This window comes from Ailuropoda melanoleuca, chromosome 2 (genome assembly GCF_002007445.2).
Source record: "Ailuropoda melanoleuca isolate Jingjing chromosome 2, ASM200744v2, whole genome shotgun sequence".
Taxonomy (NCBI): domain Eukaryota; kingdom Metazoa; phylum Chordata; class Mammalia; order Carnivora; family Ursidae; genus Ailuropoda; species Ailuropoda melanoleuca.
The window spans coordinates 88,663,901-88,682,209 of NC_048219.1; the positions used below are offsets into that span (position 1 = coordinate 88,663,901).

General features: G+C 45.1%; 1 protein-coding gene and 1 long non-coding RNA gene across 5 annotated transcripts in view; one reads left to right on the forward strand and one right to left on the reverse strand.

The window, feature by feature from the left end:
• Positions 1-501: 501 nt before the first annotated feature.
• Positions 502-14,039, reverse strand: LOC109489651. 3 transcript variants are annotated; one of them, XR_004623426.1, is made up of 4 exons: positions 13,953-14,039; positions 4,788-4,965; positions 2,022-3,567; positions 502-1,766 (listed from the first exon to the last, which is right to left on the reverse strand). It is a non-coding gene; the product is annotated as an uncharacterized LOC109489651 (long non-coding RNA). The 3 variants fall into 3 exon arrangements; XR_002142696.2 differs by lacking the exon at positions 13,953-14,039 and having other exon boundaries at positions 502-1,763; positions 4,788-11,896; XR_002142695.2 differs by lacking the exon at positions 13,953-14,039 and having other exon boundaries at positions 4,788-11,896.
• A 3,703-nt stretch (positions 14,040-17,742) lies between these two features.
• Positions 17,743-18,309, forward strand: part of SNX27 (sorting nexin 27) — a 63,962-nt gene continuing 63,395 nt past the window's right edge. Inside the window, exon 1 of one of the 2 annotated variants that reach the window (XM_034654280.1) lies at positions 17,743-18,261. In XM_034654280.1, coding sequence (XP_034510171.1) covers positions 17,951-18,261 — 311 coding nt within the window. In that variant the 5' untranslated portion in view covers positions 17,743-17,950. The remainder of the gene's footprint in view (positions 18,262-18,309) is intronic. The other variant, XM_034654279.1, reaches the window with a different exon arrangement.

Here is an 18,309-nt window from a genome sequence, read left to right on the forward strand (position 1 = left end):
CTTTCCCAAATACTAGTTTCATCCTATCAGCTGGGGTTATTCAGCCAGGATGAAAAAAGGCTGATGGGAAGCAGGACAGTCTCCAAAGATGAAAATCTCTCCCGTAGGAGGAGGGGCGGGTTTACTACATCTGGCTCCAGCGGGCAGAACTCAGGTCTGTGGGCGGGTTTGTAGGAGACCGCTAAGAAACAAAAGAATGCATTGACAGGGAGAGAGGCTACTGGACTGTCATGTCCAGTTGCCAAGTTTCCCGGCAGACACCAGTAATAGCCCGATTAGAAAACACCCTGAACTATAAAATACCTAGAAATTGGTGTACCTGTGTGGTGCGGTTGGTTCAGCGTTGGACTCTCGGCTTCGGCTCAGGTCATGATCTCAGGCTTGTGGGATCGAGCCCCGCAGCTCAGCAGTGAGTCAGCTAGAGTTTCTTTCTCCCTCTTTCTCCCCCCCCCGCCCCCACTCACTTGCTCTCAAATAAATAAATAAATCTTAAAAAAGATACCTAGAAATCACCTTTATTGGAAATGTCAACGAGCGATGTGAGGACAATGACCAAATTTTGTTGAGAAATACGGGAAAAGTCAATGAAGAAAAATTTCCCTGGCTGGCAAAGTTAAAATTGTAAAGATGTCAATTATTTCTTAATTTATTTTCAGGCTTTGCATAATTACAGTGAAAATCCCAACAGAGTCCTTTTAGAATTGGATATAATTATTTTAAAATTTATCTGAAAGAATAAACAGGGGAGACGGCAAAGAAAATGTTGAAGACAGAGCTTAATTGGGAGGAGTATTAGTCTTGGCAGGTAGTAAAACATTATATAGCTTACACATCAATTTAACAGACTGGCTAGGCAAAAATAGACCCCATTTTATATTAGCATTTAAAAAGAACAATGGGGGGATGTCTGTGTGGCTCAGTCAGTTGAGCGTCTGCCTTTGGCTCAGTTCGGGTCCTGATCCCAGGGTTCTGGGATTGAGCCCGCAGGGGCTCCCTGCTCAGTGGGGAGCCTGCTCTGCCTTCCCCTCCCCTTGCTTGTGCCCTTTCTCTCTCTGACAAATAAAATCTTTTAAAAAAAGAAAAAGAAAAAGAACAATGGGGAGAAAGGCATTTGAACAGTTGGTTAAAATTTGGGGTGTGGGGGAGGAAGTAGAGGGCTCTATCCTTAAACAGTACACCTAGATAAATTCCAGTTAAATTAAATATTACAAGTTAACTGTAGGAAAAAATATAATAACTCTGAGAGGAGATCCATTTAGAATTTTAGTACTAAAGGTCATGAAGGTATATGTCAATTATACCTCAATAAAAAAAATTTAATTCACAAAAATGTGGAATTCTGAATTAAGCTAAAGGAGGCCAAAAGTGAATGAGGAATTATTAGTGACAAAGATGATGAAAATGTAGCATTTTTACTGATAAGCGCAAATATAAAAATACTAAGATCCCCTTGGACCACTGGTCAATGTAAGAATGAATAGTTCATACACACGTTTCTTAAGCTCCCACTCTGCCGCCACTTAGCCTTGGACTGAGGATTCCAGTAGGGTGACAGCAGTAAGGGAGACAAGGGTGTCGGGGGGGGATAACGTGGGCTGCAAGTCCAACTGGCTTAAGCAACACAGGATCAGTCTTCGGTTCAGGTGAAAGGAAAGTCAGCGGCGCTGCAGGCCCAGGCAGGTGCTTGTAGAGTACTTTGAAGTCTCGTTCAAGACCTGGATTCGTTCTACCTCTTCTCTCTGCGCAAGAGCTTTGTTGCAGTGCTTCTTGTAATAGAGTAAAATGAGAAACAACACGAGTTCAACAACAGAGAAATGGGTCCAGTGCGTGAGGATGTGGCTTCCCTGGGATATTATGCATTCACTACAAATGGCCTTTATGAAGACTGTGTCACATCAGGGAACAGTGCTTAGAATGTTAAGTGACAAAAAGTAGGGCACATTTTATGGACACTTACTACAGCTTTGCAAAAGAAGAAATGTTTCTAAAAAGGCTAGAAATAAATACTCTGACCCACTCACCATGCTAGGGCAGCGTGGTTTGTTTTTCTGTTTGGTTTGTGTTATCTTGACCCTTCATTTCCCAAACTTCCTATGGCGCTCATTCTTCTCCCTCCAGCAAGGCTGCTTCCCACACCGCCGTCGGCTCCTGTGGGGATCATTCCTGTCTTTGTACATGTTCTGGTGTTGTTTCCTTCACCTGGAATGCCTTCTTCGTTTGACCTGTTAGCCTGTTAGATATTTACTGATCATCAACACAAGGATATTGTGCAGCGTGTGGAAGATAATGTTCACGGAAACTCTTTGTAAAGTGCTTTACAGATGTTAGTTTTTATTATTAGGAATTAAAAAGGAAGAGGAGGAGAAAGAGAAAGAAACCTATTACTTGCACAGTATTGTGCCAGGTGCTAAGGGAGATCAGAATGGAAAAATCCAGAAGCTTACCATCTCATTGGGCAGGTAGGGGAAAAATAACGACGTGTGGAATGCTAACACGAGAGAGGCAAGTAGTGCTGTGAGAGAAGGGTGGAGAGGATGAGGGGTTAGAAGCAGACCCTGAAGGATTCGGGCAGGTAGGTCCCAGGAGGAAGGGCAAAAAGAAAGCCCAAGTTAGAAATAATCAGCCTGTGTGGGGGATGGTGAGCACAGTTGAAGAGTCCTGCTGGAGGAGTAGTGGGGGCCTAGCGGGCAGGGGAAGCAGCTAGGGTGGGCACTGCCCCCAGAGTCCGGACTCTAATCATTACAGCAACAGGTCTCCGATGGAGACTTTTAAAACTAGTGAGTAGGTTTCAGGGGCACAGGGGTCTTCCTCGCCCATCTTGTTCAACACTGAATCCCTAGTGCATAGAAGTGTGTTCCTGGCACAAAGTAGATGCTCAATAAATGTCAGTTGAAGGGAAGTGGGAATGAAGGCTAATCCCAAAGAGGTGGACGATGCAGATTGAAGAGGTAAAGGCTGCCGGCAGAGAGACGAGTTAACAGTCTGTGAGGGCACCTCCAGGCATGAAGTAATGAGAGAAGGACCTGGGCTAATGGCCACGCAACTGGAAAGTGAGGGACTGCTGTGAGAGCCATTTGGAAAGAAGGGTTAGGTCCTGGTGACGGACCAACTGAACGCAGGACATGGAGAGAAAAGAATCAAAGATAACATCAAGGAAATTCACTCATGCTTCAAGATGGCCTGTGTTCCTCTGCCAGGAAGGCTTCCCAGAATTCTCAAGCCTGTGCTGTGTGTTCCCTTTCTGAACTCAACACAAATGATCTGTACCACCCCGTTCTAGGGCGTAGACATTGTAATCCAGACTTTGCTTATGTTTGCTTGCCCAACTAGACTGCAAGCTCTTAAAGGTCAGGGCCATCTCCCGTCCCCGCAATGGCTGCCTTTACTATGCCACAAAGTTGATGCTCAGTAAGTCTTTACTGGTTGAGAAGAAACCTGTATTCTCCTCTGTGCTGAAGATGGCGTTCTACTTCTGTTTCTTTTTTCTTTTCTTCTTTTCTTTTCTCTTCTTTTCCTTTCCTTTTTTTTTTTTTTTAAATTACTTTCATCTTCTCTCTTAGTTGGTTCCTGGGAATGAGGAGGAGGCACATCCTGAATACTAATACTTTCTCCATGGAAAAGTCAAGTGCCAACGACTGGCATTGCCACCAGCAGTGAAGAATTCCATTCATTCATTTGCTCTTATATTGGGTTAGTCGTAGGGGAATAGTGCAGCATAGAGCCTAAGCTCAGCATGGGCTTTGGATCTTGCTTATGATCTTATTTTTTTTTTAAGATTTTATTTATTTATTTGACAGAGAGAGAGACAGCCAGCGAGAGAGGGAACACAAGCAGGGGGAGTGGGAGAAGAAGAAGCAGGCTCCCAGCGGAGGAGCCTGATGTGGGGCTCGATCCCAGAACGCCCGGATCACGCCCTGAGCCCGAAGGCAGATGCTTAACGACTGAGGCACCCAGGCGCCCCTGCTTATGATCTTAGATCTCTCATTTACTGGCCATGCTCATTTGGAAAACTTTGTCTCTCTTAGCTTAGATTTCCTCATCCGTAAAATCAAGATGATAATGTCTACCTAATAACATTTACTGAATGCTAACCATGTGCCAGGCACTGCCATTTAATTCCCATTTTACAGATGAGGACATGGATATGCAGAGAGAGTAAGGATGCACAGGTAGGAAATGTAGAACCAGGAGCCGGTCACAGGCCACCTGATCCCACAGCTCTTGTGCTTGGTGCTGTGCTTTCTAGCCTCACAGGTGTGGCGGTGCGCAACGTAAAGCCGTGTGGAAGCGTCACGTGCCATGTGTCCAGCACACAGCAGACCCTGGATATGCTAATTATTGTTAATATTTTTGACCATCTAACATGTCAAAGGCAGAGGCTTAGGCTTTGGGGATGTGAACAGGAAGAGAAACACTCTGCCCTCAAGTTGCTACCAGTTTGGTAGTGCCACCACTACTTGTGGGCCAAGAGGCAAACAGACAATCATAAACTAACACTGCTAAAAGAAACCACAGAAAGCACAGAACTTCCTCACTTTACGGGTGAGAGCATTGAGGCCCAAATTGGGGGTGGGGGTGAGTCACTCAAAGTGGAAGCTTGGATAAGAATCTAGATCTCCTGCACTGGAATGCTGGGTCCTTGGCCGAAGAAAGTGCCCAAAAAAGGCAGGAGACGGTCCTTATCCAGCACCTGTATGCACTTACAAAGCAGCTTTCCTTGGGGAGCAGAAGATGGGGTGGGGTGTCACGGACAGGTGCAGAGAGCCCCTCAGATCGTCTCTGCTCACCTGGCTCACCAAGTCTGCAACTCTTCAGCATCATCGTGTCTTTCTAAACTTCAAATGGCAACTCCCTCTTCCTTCCTTGTCTTCCAATGAGGATGGGAGTTCCATCCCAGGCTTCTTCTCTAACTGGGATGTGTCCTTGGCCAAGTGACAGAACCTCTCTGATCCTTGGGTTCCTTCTCTTTAAAAAGAAAGCCAAAAAAATGGGGGTTGGACTAAGGTCACTTTCAGCTCTAAAATGGTGTGGGTCTTGTGGGGGAACGCTTTCAGAGCACGTTTACTCAGCAAACCTGAAAAACAGAGAAGAATTTTTTGTTTGCCAAGTAGAGGTACCGCTGCACCGCACATTGCAGCCACAAGAGGGCAGTAGGTCCTCGAGCACCTGGGCAGGTGGCCGTGGCGGGCCCCACAGGAAGAGAAGAGGCAGGCTCTGTCCTGGACCTTCCCTGGGGTCCCGGAGTTCTGTTGTAAATGGCAAACTCACTTCTTTAGCAAAGGGCAGCCAGCAGGGTTGGGGTGAGACAAGGGAGCAATTTTGCAAATTAAGTCTAGCATCAAAAAGATGAAAGACGAGGGCTAAAAAGAAATTGGATTCTAGGAAAGTAAATATTTTATGAAAAATTGAAAATGTATCCCTGTCCCAGTTTAAGTTGCCTACAGTAGCTCACATCATCAGAGGCAGAGCTTTGAGAAGAGCTGGGAGCATTTTACAGGCTGATAAAAAGTTTGGCAGGCTAAAAGGTGATTTTAAAACCTTGTTTGTGAGGCTCATGTGTTAGACCAGCATTTCCTAAAGCTACTTGAGAAGTTTCAGTTTATTTTGCTCATGTTTAGTAAGCCCTTACTCAGGAAAGAATTAGTTCTGGAAGTTTCCAAAGAGCTCAGCCAAGCTACCACTATTTTTTTGTTTGTTTTTTTGAGATAGAGTAAAATAACCCAAATTATCATGTGTCATCGAATGAAGAGCACCAGCCTGGACACATTAATATGTGGAAAGGAGAGGAAGCTCGGTGAGGATGTCAAGGAGGACTGGGTACTGGCTTGGCTTATCCTCTTCCAGAATTCCAATCAGCAATAATCACATTTCAGATCATCACGAAAGCCCATAGCTTCCAGATGACCTGCCCAAGGGCTGTGAAGGGGTGATGGTTGGGATTAAGCGGCTCACTGCCTTACTCATCCAGCCTCATTTCTGGACCTCTATCACCTTGTGAGTTTCCAAAACAGACTGTGTCCTTCCCCACCTCTCTGCTTTTGCTGTTCCCTCTGCCTGGCACTCTCTGCCTTGCCTTAGCTTTCTAACAAGCTTCTTTTCAACCTTCAAAACCCCACTCAAATGACACGGTTTGGTGAAGTCTTCCCGACTCCCCAGAGGATCCCCAACAATTAATCAGTGCTCCCATAGCAGCTGGTCCAAAACTTATCCCATTCTGCAATAATTGTTTGTTTTCATGTCTGCCTCTCCCCCCCAGACCTGAGAATTCCTGCAGGGCAGGGCTAATGATTTATCCCTGTGTCTCCAGCCTTGGCCCAGTGCCTGGCCCATTGTGGATACTCAGCCAATGCCAGCTGAACAGAAATGGATTCTCTTTCCTGTAACCAGCACAGTGTTTTGCGAGGTGACTGACCAGGATCACAGAATGAAACAAAATCCTTCCTGAAGGGAGCCTTGGAGCACTGCCTGGTATCAGGAGCTAAATGCAGAAAACTGCTAACATTCGATGTTTGTGCTTTGAAAGGCACACAGCATTCAAAGCTTTTAATGGAGGCTATTTGCCTAGAATCTATTTTAAGAATAAGATTACACGTAAGGAGAAATTTTCTGATCCTGTGATTAAGCTCTGGGACATGCAGTTAAGGGAGTGATGTGTGCTCCCTGTTGAAGATCTTCATAATCGAGATGTTTTGGAAAAGACTGTTTGGAGGGAGTAGGTTAAATATGAACAGAGACTTCTGATTATAAGTTTATGTAACAGAAGCACTCAGCTCTGGGCACTGGACATGGGGTGCGGCTTTGCTAGCTTCCGGTGGAATGACGTGGCCCTCCATGAATGGTTGTTGGGGTTGGATACACAACTCACTTCTCTGCACAGCTCCTCACAGCTTGGTCTCATTTGCAAACATCTGAGGGATTAGGAAATATTAGTAGATATGTGTTGTCAGTAAATAGGCTCTGTGAGCGCTGCCAGCACCTGCCGGTGCTAAGTGCCTGTGCCTTTCCTAGCCCCGGGTCTTCCTCTCTGCCTCCTTGTCCCAAAGGCTCTTGGCATGGGTGTGGGGAGACCCAGCTGTACTGAAAGAGGACTAGGAGATGGAGGAAGGGGCAGGTAACCTTCAAGGGGAAAGGCAGTAGGTTTCATAGCTGGTTCCATTCTGTGTGTGGGGGTTCCCTTGCAGGGCACTTTTGGCGGATGGAATTTCTTCATCTGCACACCAGTCAAAACGACTGGTGAGAGACACAGATAACACAGTGACCACTGCCTTGGGAGTTACAGTGGGTTTGAGAAAAGAGGGAAGGATGAGATGTGATGTGGGCGGTAGTGATTGCCGAGGCTAGGAAATGATTCTCACCCACAAATTAAAATGGGCAAAAGCTCAACATTAGGTTATCCGAGGGAACCATGAATTTGTATTATACATTTGTACCTTTTTCAAGTTTAGTGAAGTTCCTTCATTGTATATCTTAAATAGCCTCACTATTTTATTAAATTTTTATTGTGATAAAATAGACATAAAACTTATCATTCTAACGACTTTTAAGTGTATAATTCTGTGGCAATAAGTATATTTACGTTGTTGTTCGACCGTCACCGCCATCCACCTCCAGAACTTCTTCCTCTTCCCCAACTGAAACTCCGAACCCATTAAACACTAACTCCCCATTTCCTCCTCCCCCAGCCACTGCAACTACCATTCCACTTTCTGTATAAATTTGAATACTCTAGGAATCATATAAGTGGAATCATACCATATTTGTTCTTCTGTGACGGGCTGGTTTCACTTAGCACATCTTTCAGATTCATGGGCGTTGTAGCATGTGCCTCATTGTTTTATTATTATTATTTTTTTTTTTTAGAGGCGGGGAGGGGCAGAGGGAGAGAGAGAATCTTAAGCAGGCTTCATGCCCAGCACAGAGCCCCATGCAGGGCTTGATCTCACAACCCTGATATCATGACCTGAGCCGAAATCAAGAGTCGGATGCTTAACCGATGAGCCACACTGTTTTGTAAGTGTATCCTGCAAAATCTTATTTCTTAAAGTATCTCCATGTATAGATTAAGTAGGCATCATCATCTCTAGTTTACAGTCGGAGAAACCGAGTTGAAGAGAAGATAAGTGCATCGATATGACAGGCTGCGTCTCCAAATCTATATCCCTCACACCCTTCTTTCTTTTGGCAGAGCCCCAATTTTGTTCTCCCATTTACTGGCAAGCTATGCCAGGGACTACTCTTAGCTCCATGAGTAAGTCTTGATTAGTTTGAATCAATCACAGTAATTTCAGTTCCTTTGCCAATGATTGGTTTAGGTGATACACTTTTGGCCAATGAGACATTAGAGAAAACTGATGCAAGACTTTTAGAAAGAGTTCCTTTGCTTTTACAAGTAGACACAAGAAGAAACTTCCTATTTTCTGCTTCTTAAAGTGGTCACATGTGTGTGTGACGCGTGTAACTCAGCAGCCATCTTGCCACCATGGGAGGAGTCAGCCAAATGTTGAAGTGGCAAAGGAGAGAGATGGAAGGAATCTGATCCTTGATGATATGAATAAGCTGCCGAGTTAATCAACACTGGAACTCCCCACCTTAATCTTGCTATTTATGTGAGATCATAAATTTCCTTGTCGTTTAAAGCACTTTAAAATTTTCTGTACTTGCAGCCAAAAACGTACTGAATGACATGTTAAGGATTACAGCTAAGCAGGAATGCAGAGGATACAAGTCTCACTCCCTTTTTCCACTGGATGATGCTAGTGACTCAGGACTGGTCTTTCTGCTATGTGATCTCCCAACCTATTGTATTATTTCTGAACTGTTGGCTCTGGGAAGTAATTTCTGGGAAAAAGGACCCATGGAAAATTAAGTTTGATTTTGAGGAAAAAGTGGGGGGCATTGGAGAAAACGAAGAGAGACACAGATAACACAGTGACCACTGCCTTGGGAGTTACAACTGGAAGGACAGTGAAAAATGTTATTTGGGAATGACCCTCTGAAACAGAAGAGGTGTGGTGAGAGGGGCTGATGGAAAAAAACAAGCCAGTGTGGCTGTAAGAGCCAGGGAGCTTTTCCTTCCAAGAGGAAGCCCAGCAAATCTTGGAGAGGTGGTATGTAGCAAAGTGGGAGACAAGGGCATGATATGAAGATGGCCAGGTGAAGGGCTCTGAAATATCGCGGCCACTGGTTGCTGCTAGAGTGACATGATCATGGCCACACACTAAGCTGATGCCAGCGCTCACCGAAGTGAAGCCCGTGGTAGGTGGTGCCAGCTACTTGGTATAGTTTACCCAAAAGCTTTCTTTTGGCTTGTGACGTGGATGAGTGATCCAGGTTTGGACAATCCTAGTTCTTTGTCCAGGCAACTTTAATTGGTCCAGGTGATGGGCACATGAAAGGGTCAAAGTTCTTCCCTGAGAAATATTTGGATTTTGAGAAAGATAAGGTGTTTTTCACTAATAGATAAAGAGAAGAAGAGATGAACAAAAATGAAAGGCAGATGAGAAAGAATTAGGTGGTCCTGGGTTCTCTGTGTCTGTCCCTACGGCCGTGGTTCCTATAGTGCTTGGTTTAAATCAAGCAGCCATCCCAGTTTGGCAGATTGTATTTTTCAGAGATGGCCACTTGCTATATCCCATCCCACATACTCTGATTATGTTGCAAAATTGACACTCTTCTCATCTAGTGGTTGTGTCTGTGTCCCCTCCTATTGTACCTGAGCAGACCTTTCTGACCACCAGGACCAAAGCAATATGGTGGAGTGATGTCATGTGACTTTCAATGCTGAGTCATAAAAATTCCATGCATCACTGCTTAATTCTTCCAGGACATTTGATTTTGGAACTCAGACACCACGCTTGAAGAAGCCAAGAAGAAGAAACCACATGAAGAGGCTATGTGTGGCGGTCAGGCAAACAGCCCCAGCTGAAGTCCCAGTAGCCAGCCAGCCTCAATTGCCAGGAGTAAAACACTCCCAGATGACCTCAGGCATCCAGTCACCCTTAGCTTTTGAGTCTTCCCAGCTGAGGCCCCAGGCACTGTGGGGCAGAAACCAGTCATCCCTATGTGTCCTATCAGAATTCCTGACCCACAGGGCCATAAGCATAATAAAATGATGGTTTCATGCCACTAAGTTTTGGGATGGTTTGTTACACAGCTATAGTTAACATGAATACCCAGTGTCCTTCTTAGTTATGTGAACCCATAAATTCTCTTTTTTTTTGCTTAAGCTAGTTTGAATTAAGTTTCTGTCACTTGCAACTAAAAGAAATTTGATTCATATACCCTTTATTCTGTAGGTATTATTCACTCTTGCAAATCAGTTACTCAATTTACCAAAAATAAATAAATAAATAATTTTTCATGTGGTCTTCATGGAGAAAGTACAGAAAAAATAGTGAGGAGGATAGAAGACTCAGAATTAGGAAAAGGGTCTAAAAAAAGGACTCTCTTTTTGTTTTCTTCAACCCATGAGTCCATGGGTAATGACATGCCTTCTAGCCTCATTTAAGCCATTTCATTTTTCTTTCTTAGTGTTGAGTTCTGGCCACTGATCTGCTGAGGGACCTTTGACAAGTTGTGATACATTGCTCGGTCTATTTGTTTTTTTAGAGAGTGGTAGTGGAGGGAGCTATTTCTTCATCAGCAAAATGAGGGAATGGGGCTAGATGTGGTATCTATTAGTATATATATTAATGATAACTATATACTAAGCATTATGTTACGTGTTTTCCACATATCACTCATTTTACTCCCATACAGCAGCTGTTATTAGACACTTTCTGGTCCTTTTCTGGACTAAGATTCCATCAGTACTCCTTCTCTTGTGCCTCTCACTCTCCCACTCTCTGAGGACACAAGTCACATGTGACAAGTTCCTTGTTTTCCAGAAACTCATGTTCAGACTGGAAAGGTAAAGCTGGACTAGACGTTAAATGATCACCATTGAAACGGAGTGCCATGTCATAAATACACAGGGGTTACATTGGTTTTCTGCTGCCATGCAACAGATGACCATACACATAGCCCCTTAAAACAACACACATGTATTATTTCATAGTTTTTGTGGGTCAGGAGTCTGGACTCAGCTGGGTCCACTGTAGGGTCTCACAAGCCTGCCATCGAGGCGTTGGCTGGGCTATGTTCCTTAGGGGAGCCCAGGATCCCCTTCCAAGCTTATGTGGTCAGCAGCAGAACTTCTTGTAGGCACGGGACACAGGGCCCCTACTTTCTGGCTGTCAGCTGGGGGCAAGTCTCCGTTCTTAGAGGCTCCTGCAGCTCCCTGCCGTGGGCCTTCTCCATAGGCAGATCAGAACACCGCAGCTTTCTAACTCAGAGCCAGCGGGAGACTCCTTCATCCTAGTTTGCTGGGAAGTGTTACATAATGTAACTGTTAGCATGGGAGTGACACACATCACCTTTGCCACATTCTGTTGCGTAGAAGAAAGTCACAAGTCCTGCCCACAGGCAAGGGGAGGAGATTACACAAGCGTGTGACTCACCGGGAGGTGGTGGTGGTGGGGGGTGTCCCTGCAAGGTGTGTTTGCCACAGGAATTTAGAAAAAAAGATAAGTCAGAGTGAACTGGAATCCTCAAGGGAGGCTTTATGGAGAGACTCTTAAGTCTAGAGCTTAAAGAAGGAGTAGAATTTAGACCCACAAAAAGGGAAAGAGAAGAGGCAGATTATCTAGGATCAAAGGACCATACACATATGAGCAAAGGTGTGAAGGTGGGGTTCTCACTTAAGTTAATGCCCACACAAACCCTAATGGAAACCTGCTGACTTTTTACATCACAAAGGGTAGGAGGAAATTTTCTTTTTCTTTCTTTCTTTCTTTCTCTTTCTTTCTTTCTTTCTTTCTTTCTTTTTCTTTTTTCTTTCTTTCTTTCTTTTTTTCTTTCTTTCTTTCTTTCTTTCCTTCCTTCCTTCCTTTTTTCTTTTTTTAAAGATTTTACTTATTTATCTGAGAGAGAGAGCAAGCGCATGAGCAGGGGGGAGGGGCAGATGGAGAGGGAGAAGCAGACTCCCCACTAAGCAGGGAGCGACTCCAGGATCAAGACCCGAGCCAAAGGCAGATGCTTAACCCACTGAGCCACCTAGGTGCCCTCTTTTTTTTTTTTTTAATTTTAAAATTTATTTATTTATTTGAGAGAGAGCTAGCAGAGGCGAGGGGCAGAAGGAGAGGGAAAGAGAATCTTAACCAGACTACTTATGCTGAGCACAGAGTCCCAGGCAGGGCTCCATCTCATGACCCTGATATCACCACCTGAGCCAAAATCAAGAGTGGGATGCTTAATCAATTTAGCCACCCAGGCACCCCAGAACCTTTTTCTCTCTTTAACCAAAAGGAAGCTGGGTAGTGAAGAGAGTCCTGGACGTGATGTCAGAAAATTTGGGTTCATGGTTCAGTTCTGTTATAAACTAGCAGTATGACTGGGGCCTGCTGCTTAGCTAAGCCTCATTTCCTCCGGATGCTTCTATTGACGTGGCTATCGTGAGGACTATGGAAGCTCTTGGGTTGGAAGTGCTCTGCATACTTTCTGGGTCCCCTTTCCAAAGGCAGCTTCAGTGAGTTCCAAGACCCCACTCTCTCCAAGGACACCTTGCTCTTGCTCTCGGAATCCTCTTTCTCAGTGTCACCAGGTCTCTCTTGAAGTCTCCTGAACGGCTGGAGGGAGGCATTCTCCAGGTTCTGGCCTTGGCAGCCCTAATCACTTTGTTTACCGCTCTGCCTGGTGCCCTCCTCCGGCACCACGCACCACCCAGAGCCCAAGCTCACCAACGCATGCTCGGGCCAGACCCCTTCCCCAGCGCCGGACTCATGCATCCAACCAATTACTCATCTGTCCGTCCTGGATCTCCCCCAGACCCCTCAAATCCCTCGTACCCAGAACTAAACTCTTTGTCCTCCCCTCGAATCTCTTCTTCTCCTGCCTGGTCTTGGGAAATCACACCACCAAGTCTGGGCTCTTAGGCCATTCTTTCCCACCCTGCCCCCACACCTGAGCTCCAAGTGGTGCCAAGTTATCTCTGCCCGGTGAGGCCCTCTGGTCACCATGGCCTAAGCCTCCCTCTTGTCAGTTCTTGCGGGAATCAGGGCACCTAGTTCTCAACTGGTCCTCCTGGCTCATTTTGTTCTCCACACTTCCTGCAGGATGAACTTTCTCAAGCACAAATTTAATAATATGTCTGCTCTGCTTAAAACCATTCAGAAGCCCCTAAATACTTGGGAATGAAATTCAAACTCCCGGACAAGATATTCAATATCTGAAATCCTCTCAGATGTGATTCTTGCCCACCTCCCCTCTTGCACCTCCAGTCCTACTGACTGCTGTCAGTTCTCACACTGCACCATGTTCTTTCAGGTCTCTGCGTTTCAATGCACTGTTCCTCTTGTCAGAAATACCTGACCACACCATCCTTCCCTGCCTTGCTGACCCTTCTCATCCATGATTACTCAGCTTAGTGATTCCATTTTCAAGATCCCTCCTATGAGCACTCGTGCCGACCTCTACCACAACTCTCATTACTCCGGAGACCCAAAGCCTGTGTTGTAATTGTTTTTTCTTTTGCTCTCTTCCTAGATTGTGAGTTCTCGTGAGCAGTATGGTGTCTTATTTTAGTTTCTTATTTTGATGCTCTGATCACTTTTTCTTCCAATCTGATCCTTTCTACATATTTTATGTATTTATTTTTTGAATAGGTAACACATCCATCTGTCTAAAATTTCAGAAGCTACAAAAAGCTGTATAATGAAAAGTTGCCCTCCAACCGCTGTCCCCACTCCAGCCATCCTGTTCCCCTCTCCAGAGGCAATCAATACTATTAGTTTCTTCTGAATACTTCTAGGGATATAAATACTTCGAGAGATAAAAACATATCTATGGTTCCCCTTTTATACAAAAATGTTGTCACGTTCTACAGACTGTGCTGTACCTTGTTTTCACTTACGTACTTTACCCAGGAGATCATTTAATTTCAGCACATAAAGAGCTTCCTTATCCTTTATTTTCAGTTTTCAGTTTTCCATTGTGGTTGCATCCTAAGTTAACCAATGAACATTAGGTTATTTCCAGTCTTTTGCAAATACAGATAAAACTGCAATGACTGTCTTCAGAAAAATGTCACTTCACACATGTACAAGTGTGACAGTAGAACGAATTTCTAGAAGTGGAGCTGCCACATCAAGGAGTATGTGCATTTGCAAGTTTCACCATGTCATACTGCCCTTCATGGAGTTTGTAGATAACATCTTATTTATCTTTGTATCCCTAGCCACCATTGCAGAGTCTAGAACAGAGCAGGCATTCAGTACATTTTTTGTCAAATAAACAAATGAAAAAAATAGCTCTTTCAGTGGAAGCTCCCTTTTTCCTTTCTTTAATGTCTTTAGTGGATAAATAAAAACATCCAGTGGAAAAAAGACAGTCTCTTCAATAAATGGTGCTGGGAAAATTGGACAGCTACATGCAAAAGAATAACTTGACCACTCTCTCACACCATACACAAAGATAAACTCCAAATGGATGAAAGACCTTGATGTGAGACAGGAATCCATCAAAAACCTAGAGGATAACATAGGCTGCAACCTCTTTGATATCGGCCACAGCAACTTTTTTTCATGACACACTCCAAAGGCAAGGGAAACAAAAGAAAAAAATGAACTTGTGGGACTTCATCAAGATAAAAAGCTTCTGCACAGCCAAGGAAACAGTCAAAAAAACTAAGAGGCAGCCCACGGAATGGGCGAAGATATTTGCAAACGACACTACAGATAAAAGATTGGTATCCAAGATCTACAAAGAACTTCTCAAACTCAATACACGGGAAACAAATAAACAAATCATAAAATGGGCAGAAGATATGAACAGACACTTTTCCAATGAAGACATACAAACGACTAACAGACACATGAAAAAATGTTCAAAATCATTAGCCACCAGGGAAATTCAAATCAAAACCACATTGAGATACTACCTTACGCCTGTTAGAATGCCAAAAATTGACAAGGCAGGAGCAACAAATGTTGGAGAGGATGTGGAGAAAGGGGGTCCCTCTTCCACTGTTGGTGGGAATGCAAGTTGGTACAGCCACTTTGGAAAACAGTATGGAGGTCCCTCAAAAAGTTAAAAATTGAGCTACCCTATGATCCAGCAATTGCACTACTGGGTATTTACCCCAAAGATACAGACACAGTGAGGAGAAGGGCCATATGCACCCCAATGTTCATAGCAGCATTGTCCACAATAGCTAAATCGTGGAAGGAGCTGAGATGCCCTTCAACAGATGACTGGACTAAGAAGACATGGTCCATATATACAATGGAATATTACTCAGCCATCAGAAAGAACGATTACACAACATTTGCAGCAACATGGACGGGACTGGAGGAGATTATGCTAAGTGAAATAAGTCAAGCAGAGAAAGACAATTATCATATGGTTGCACTCATTTATGGAACATAAGAAATAGCAGGAAGATTGGAAGGAGAAGGAAGGGAAGAATGAAGGTGGGGTAAACAGAAGGGAGAATGAACCATGAGAGACTGTGGACTCCGGGAAACAAACTGAGGGCTTCAGAGGGGAGGGGGGTGGGGGATTGGGATAGGCTGGTGGATGGGTATTAAGGAGGGCACATATTGCATGGTGCACTGGGTGTTATACGCAAATAATGAATCATGGAACATTACATCAAAGACTAAGGTATACAATATGGTGACTAACATAATATAATAAAAAATTATTATAAAAAAAATTCCTGCCCATTCAGAGCTCAGTTCAAACCAAATGATTGTAGAGTATCATTGTAGAGCAAAATTCTTACTCCAACTTGTATTATTTTCCCTATTTGTGCAATTAATTGACTTCCTTCTTCATTAGGTTGGTTATAAAATAAGGTCATACTAACTTCTATGTTCTAACATAATAACTGAATCCTCATCCCACATTTTGTGAGATGTCTTAATTATTCTACTACTCTCCTCCCCCACATCCTGAGCAATTGCTGGAAACCCATACACAGCCCACAAATTCTTTCAGGGGGCTGCTTGTTGCTTTTATAAGTCATCAGACCTGTCTCTGCAAGGTAACTTTTACTTTGCTTTAAGATTTTATTTATTTATTTATTTATTTAGTTGAGAGAGAGAGAGAGAGCGAGCATGGGGGAGGCAGAGAGAGAGAGAGAGAGAGAATCTGAAGGGGACTCTGCACTGAGCGTGGAGCCCAACCAGAGGCTCCATCTAAGAACCTCAAAATCATGACCCCAGCTGAAACCCAGAGTCAGACACTCAACCGAATGAGCCACCCAGGTGCCCCACTTTTATTGTCTTTTTAAAACTCTAAATCCCTGTTGCTTCTCCTGGATTGTTTACTAGCTGTGTGGCTTCTCTATGCCTGTTTATTCATCTATAAGTAGGGCACATTATGGGATTGTGAACATTAAATAAAATTATAGATGGAAAGTGCTTAGAATATGTTTGGCACATAGTGATGTTGAGAGAAACAGTCCTTCATGGGTCTGTCATGCTTCTACTCATCTTCCTGCATATAACGAAAATGCAACACCCTGACTGCTGTTTACCAGGGTCAATTCTCAAGGTTGTGTTTATAGCGAGCAACTTTAAGAAATGAAGTAATGTCTCCCTCCAGGACGGAGAACAGGTTTGCTTACTACTTCCCATAGCATGGTAGGCTCCCCAAACTCAGTGTTCCCTCAACTGTGCTGTAAATCCACCAAGTAAGTGCACAGCATTCACGTGAGCCCCTCATGTCAGCCCCATAAGACTTGCGGGAAGAGGAATTGTCATAAACGTGCTGAAGCTCATGTTGCTTCCTGTGTCGTAACAGTCCTTTGTCTCCGACCCAGGAATTCTGTGTCTTTTGTCAGCATCCACAAAACAGTAACAGACTAACTTACCAGCCAGTCAGTAGGGTAAAATAAAATACCAGACTCGAGTACTAAGTGCTTAAGTAAGCTTTTTTCATTATTGTTGCTCTTGCTCTTTTTTCTGGCCTTTGCCGGGCATTCTGCACACTATCCGTGAGTGTGCATTTGGGTAGGGAGCTGAAAAACAGCAACTGCTGTCATTGGCAAAGAATTCTGCTGTGCTGTTGGGGGCAACAAAATAAATTAGAAATAAAGGTAACTTCAAAATCATTGCCCAATTTAAATTATTACGTGGCCCCTCTATTATCCAGTTCTAAATTGTTGAGACCATAGTTTTCTCTGCATACACTTTTTGTATAGTTAGAGCATAGCTTTTATGTAGTTGCAATACATGGAAGTTGCGAAAAGATAACCGGGCCTTAGTTCCTGTTACCTAACAGCTGGATGACTCTGGGCTCTCTACGGTTCAGTGTCCAAATAAGTGAAATAGAGAAACAAATTCATGATCCAGTCAGCTTACAAGGTTGTTGGGGCTACAGAATAAAATATGTGAACACAGAAGGTACTGAACAAATGAGTTGTTATAATTTAAGGTTGCAACTTAAGGCTGTCAAATCACAAACATCAGTTTATCCTAATATTATTACTTTAGAGGCTACGAAATTAGTTATGAAATGAAAGAAGAAAAAACTTGCCCCACGTCAACAGCTGAATCAGTCCGCCGCACTCGGTGCCGGGTAAGCTGCTCAAACTACAACTCCCGGTAGGCTTTGTTCTCCAACTGCGTCACCTAACCTCCGCTCCGGCCCGGGCCCTGCCCTCTCCCCCGCCCCCACAGTCCAGAAACTACAACTCCCAAGAGGCTCCACGGGGCCCAACCGTCCGTTTTTTCCCCCCGCCCCCGGCCTCCCGTTTACCCCCGCCGGCAGCTCTGTGGCCGACTCTGGTCCCGCGGGCGGCGGAGCGGGCGCGCGCGCCGAGGGTCGCGCGGCTGCCGAGCAGGGCGAGCGCGCGCGAGGAGGGAGTGGAGGCGTAGGGGGGCGGGGGTACGGCTCGCTCGCTCGCAAGATGGCGGACGAGGACGGGGAAGGGATTCACCCCTCAGCCCCTCACAGAAACGGAGGTGGCGGCGGCGGTGGGGGGTCCGGGCTCCACTGCGCCGGGAACGGCGGCGGGGGAGGCGGCGGCCCGCGGGTCGTGCGCATCGTCAAGTCCGAGTCCGGCTACGGCTTCAACGTGCGGGGCCAAGTGAGCGAGGGCGGGCAACTGCGGAGCATCAACGGCGAGCTGTACGCGCCGCTGCAGCATGTGAGCGCCGTGCTGCCCGGGGGGGCGGCCGACCGGGCCGGGGTGCGCAAGGGGGACCGCATCCTGGAGGTGTGAGTATCTGGGCTGCCCGCCCCCACCCCGCCCCACCCCCTCCGGCC